We start from the raw sequence: 2,322 nt of genomic DNA on the forward strand, positions 1-2,322 counted from the left end.
TTTTCCTCTTTTAAGGGTTGCTTTGGCACATTTTTCTAATCCGAATTTCATATCTATTTCCTTGGTAAATCCGTGTACTGTCTGTAGTAGTGTTTCTAGCTCTTTGTCGTTTTTAGCATATAATTTTAGGTCATCCATATATAGAAGGTGGCTGACTGTTGTCTATTATTATTATTATTATTATTATTATTATTATTATTATTATTATTATTATTATTATTATTATTAAAGCGGCGAACTGGTAGAATCGTTAGCACGCCGGAAGAATTGCTTAGCGATAGTTCGTCTGTCATTACGATCGGAGTTCAAATTCCGCCGAGGTCGACTTTGATTTTCATTCTTTCGGGGTGGATAAATTAAGTATCAGTAAAACACTGCAGTCGATGTGATCGACTAGTCTCCTCCCCACTAATTTCAGGCCTTGTGTCTTTAGTAGACAGGATTATTATTGTTATTATTTCTATTTATCACAGGTTTTCTGGTAGCTCCTGGTGTCTTGCATGCGTAGATGGTTTGCGACCTGCAGCCTACGGTACCATGATATCCGTTCTTTTCAGCTATCATATACTTTCCTGATTATTCTAGCTGTGCCAAGGAGGGAAATATTTTGTAACAAGTCTATTGTATACACTATTTCAATTTTCCTTATATTCCTGATGATGCCTTTAGATACTGTTCCCAAGGAACCAATAATAATTGGCACTGTCTTCACCTTCTTCATTTTCCATAGCCGTCTGTTTCGTATCTATCTATCTTTTCGGCTTCCTTCTTGACCATTCCTGGGTCAAACTGGTATGCAACATCAACTATATAGCATATGTGGTGCACCCTCTCTACCACCACAATTATGCTCTAGCACCTGATCTGTTTGGATTAGGAAATCCCAGAGAATTTTGCTAATCTCCGACCCCACCACTCTCTGCGGTTTTTGCATATACCACATTTTGCTTCTCTCTAGACCCTAATTTTCGCAGTAGTGGTTTGAGGCACGTCTAGCGTATTCGTTCATGATCTGGGCAACGGTTTCATCCACCCTACTACGGATGCGGCACAGCGGAAGCACTGGCTCATTCCTCTGGCTGACCATTCAGTTCGTAACCAAAGCTTAGCCCAGCGCTGCCAGTATAGTGTTCTCGATCTCTTCTTTTAGTGTTCTTTTCATCAGCCAGTCTCACCTATTTTTTCCAGCAACTTCTGAAATGATTCTTCTTCATGTCCTTTTTGTACTTTTTCCTTTTGTTTTCCCTTGTTTTCTCTGTTTTCAATACTCCCTCGTTCCTAACTGTCATGAGCAAGGTTTCCTTACTTTAGGCTAGGTATCTCATTAAGCTCTCGAGTTCGATACACACGCAGTCTTCTACATTTATTAGTACTCTTCCTCCGTTTGCTCTCTTCATGTATAGGCGATCAGTGTCTGCACGTGGATGATGGGCTTCATGCATCGTTCCAGCGCCATACCGAACTATTGCGACTGCACGCGAGATTATTGCCGAAATTGCTGGCATTTAGCTTTGAAGCCAATATATTTCTTACTCGCCGTAGGTATTCTCTTTTTGTCTTCTCCTTCATATGCATTGTGTTTGATTTCATCTGCCCGAAGTATTCCTAGGTGTTCATAGCGGGATCGATGTTGAATCGGCTTCATCCTTTCACCACTTGTCAACCGTATGCTCTTCTGTCCTGAGAAGCTTTCCTCTCCTGATCACCATCGTAGCACATTTTCAGACTCCATACTCCATCTTAATTTCATTGGATAAAATCCGCACAGACTGGACTAGGCTGTCCAGTTCTGCCTCAGTTTTTGTGAATAGCTTCAGGTCGTCCATGAACAGCAATTGGTTCAGTTTTCCCTTACCTCTTCCCAGATCATACCGCAACTTTGTCTTCTGTAGTATTTCACACAAAGGGAATCATTCCTAGCACGAAGATCAATGGGGACACATTATCTCCCAGGAAGATTCCTCTCTTGATTCTCACCTCTCCTAATGCTTGATTCTTTGCTGTCAATTTCGTTCACTAGTCGTTCCATTCCATATAAGGCTTCACATATTTTCCCCTATTCCATACATTTCCATTGTTCTTATTATCCAGGAGTGTGGATTCATATCGCATGATTTAAGATAGACAACCCATAACATATTCTGGTCGTGTGTCTTCTCTTGCAGTCCCTGATAATTAAATTATCAATTAAGAGCTGACCCTTCGTTCCACGACTCCTCTTTCGGCACCCTTTCTGTTCAGTAGGCAGCAGCCCACTTTTTTCCAGATATCTATACAGTTTACCGGCCAAAGCACCTGATATTAATTTCCACATTTGCAGAA

General features: G+C 40.9%; 1 protein-coding gene across 1 annotated transcript in view; it reads left to right on the plus strand.

The window, feature by feature from the left end:
• Window positions 1-1,721, plus strand: part of LOC106869324 (leucine-rich repeat-containing protein 15) — a 39,389-nt gene extending 37,668 nt beyond the window's left edge. Inside the window, exon 14 of the mRNA XM_052978053.1 lies at window positions 1,404-1,721. Coding sequence (XP_052834013.1) covers window positions 1,404-1,428 — 25 coding nt within the window. The 3' untranslated portion in view covers window positions 1,429-1,721. The remainder of the gene's footprint in view (window positions 1-1,403) is intronic.
• The last annotated feature ends 601 nt before the right edge of the window (window positions 1,722-2,322 follow it).

Source organism: Octopus bimaculoides, chromosome 30 (assembly GCF_001194135.2).
Source record: "Octopus bimaculoides isolate UCB-OBI-ISO-001 chromosome 30, ASM119413v2, whole genome shotgun sequence".
Taxonomy (NCBI): domain Eukaryota; kingdom Metazoa; phylum Mollusca; class Cephalopoda; order Octopoda; family Octopodidae; genus Octopus; species Octopus bimaculoides.